This window comes from Bactrocera latifrons, unplaced genomic scaffold (assembly GCF_001853355.1).
Source record: "Bactrocera latifrons isolate USDA-ARS-PBARC rearing strain unplaced genomic scaffold, ASM185335v1 scaffold_83, whole genome shotgun sequence".
In the NCBI taxonomy this organism is placed as follows: Eukaryota; Metazoa; Arthropoda; class Insecta; order Diptera; family Tephritidae; genus Bactrocera; species Bactrocera latifrons.
This window is the reverse complement of record NW_017537523.1, coordinates 511,124-513,473: the sequence shown is the minus strand read 5'-3', so window position 1 is coordinate 513,473 and position 2,350 is coordinate 511,124. Positions and strand designations below refer to the sequence as shown.

At 30.7% G+C, this 2,350-nt stretch overlaps 1 protein-coding gene across 1 annotated transcript in view; it reads right to left on the bottom strand.

Annotated features, from left to right (window-relative positions):
- Positions 1–1,309: 1,309 nt before the first annotated feature.
- The window catches only part of LOC108977035 (alpha-amylase-related protein-like), a gene marked incomplete in the record, with an annotated part of 2,518 nt that continues 1,477 nt past the window's right edge, over positions 1,310–2,350 (bottom strand). The window contains 1 exon segment of the mRNA XM_018946529.1: positions 1,310–2,350. Within this exon segment, the coding sequence (XP_018802074.1) occupies positions 1,868–2,350 (483 nt within the window).

The following is a 2,350-nucleotide window of genomic DNA, read 5'->3' as shown; positions in this document are numbered from 1 at the left end:
TATTTTTTATTTTTTTTATTTAATTTAATTTTTTGGTTACTTTTTTTGTTACAAATATCAAGTTTTTTTTTTACATATTTTATATGCATTTATACTCCTACTAATAACAAAAACAAAACTCACTCTTAAGCTACGCGATGCAAAGTTTGCTTTCAAAACACATTTGCTTGTCCTAGTAGACAATTTTAATATCTTAATTATACATAAAATATGAATTCTCCTTCTATTTGCAGACAAGTAAATTTTCCAATGAAAATTGTTGCTGGAAAAACGTGTGGATTCTTATTATTTTGCTTATATAAATTATAACAAAAATTAAAAAAAAAAATAGCATTTACCATACTCTGGTAGTCTCTATTTGTAAATTTTCCACTTACAAACAAATTGTTGATTAACATTAGTCTTTAATTGAAAGGTTAATTAGCAGAGAAAAATAGACACATACAAAAATAGCTACAAATCCGTTTAAATCATAGTTGTTACGCTAAAAATTGAATTGGCAGTCGTTAAAACTGTAAATAACTGTTTATGTGTATTAAGAAAAATGTTGTTACTTCACAGATTATAAGAAGAAGGGAAGAAAAATTACTAAAAAAATCATAAAAAAAAAWTTTTTCTTTGTTTTGTATTTGGCCTGTTAATTGACATCATCGTTGTTGTTGGCGTACTGATTTAGCTATAAAGTGAGAGTAACAAAAAAATGCAAGTAGGAAATGTAGAAGAAAATACAGAATCGCAGCGTGTAAACAGCTTCTAAGCTTGCAAAATAAAATAAAATTATAACTCAAAATTGAAAGAGATATTAACAAACGGTACTTGTAAGTGAGAGCAAAAGCGCAGTTTATATTTATTACCGAAAAAGCGCTGGGAATTTGCTTTGCGAAAAAGTCATAAATACTTATTTCATAGCATTTCATAAGAAAATATACATACATTAATATTCATATGATATACTATAGAGTTGGTAAAGAAAATTAAATAGTAAAATTACAAAAAAAAAAAAAAAAAAAAAAAAAAAATTATTGAAATAAATAATAAAATATTAAGAAAAAATTTAAAAAAATATAATTAAAAACTTTTAAAAAATATATTTTCAAAATCATTAAAAGAGCAACAGAGTCCTAAACATTATCACCATTGTAAGAGAAAATGGTTCACTGAAAGTATTATTATGGCATTATGCAATACTTTATATGTATTTATGGAAAAAATCACGTGAATGTATGTTTTTTGAAGCAAATAAAGTTTTGTCGTTTTTAAATGAAAGAAATGTGTATTTGAAATTTTTAAAAAATGTTTGCTAAGATATGGGAATTGATATGGTTATATAGCCGTATCTTCTTTGAAGGAATACCAAGTTCCGAAATAGCGACATAAGAAAGTGATTTTTCGTGCTGTCGAAGATGTCTTTAAAATCGGCGAGGAGGTGTTGTATTTCAATCTTGCCTTGACGGGGTTTTTCCAAGATTTGGCGCATGGTGAATATCTGGCAACTGTAGGTCTAAAGTCACACTAATAAGGTCCAATCAGTTTGTTGACGGTGGGCTTCGATATTTCACACACTACGCTCGATAATTCCTTATATGCGATATTAAGGTGGCTTGTCCCCCGGCAATTAGTGCAGATTGTGGAGTCTCTTTTTTCGTCGATTGGTCAGATCACACTTATGTTCGAATCGACGGGCATGCTCTCATCTCACTATATTACTAACTAAACTATACACGTGATTCAAAGAGACTGGTAGTATTTGCGATGTAACTTTAAAAAACTCATTTGAGTCTTATGGCAGTAAATGAACACTTGTGTTTTCCTTACGACAATSTCGGGCAAAAAACAATCGGCGCAGCGCTAGGAACAAGAAGTCACACTATAAATAATACGGCATACTTAAATTATCTAAAATATATGCTACTTTATTACTACTATTTGGCGTATTAAAAATAATCTTTTTCTCCGCAGTTGGAGAGTCAATATTCAAAACTTTTTCTTTCTTTTTCGCAAATATGGTTTCAGTTTCACTTAACTGTATAAACGGCAACTGATTTTGCAATACATAGTACACATGACACTCGGAATAAATCTCCATTATCAGCATTCGTTCCATTTTTTCTGCCTTACGCTCTTTGCGTTCTTCTAACTTGGCATTTAGATGTATGGCCAATACGCCATCGAACTCATTTGCACCCAAATCAATGTCGGCGTATCCCCAGTCATCCACAACCACCGTTTTACTCGTACATTTTCCATTCAACAGCGCACCAGAGATCACATCACAGTAAACACCCGCAGGCAGACAAGTATGTAAACGCTCCTTCAGATCCCAGCTGTTACCATTGAAGGCGATAAAACC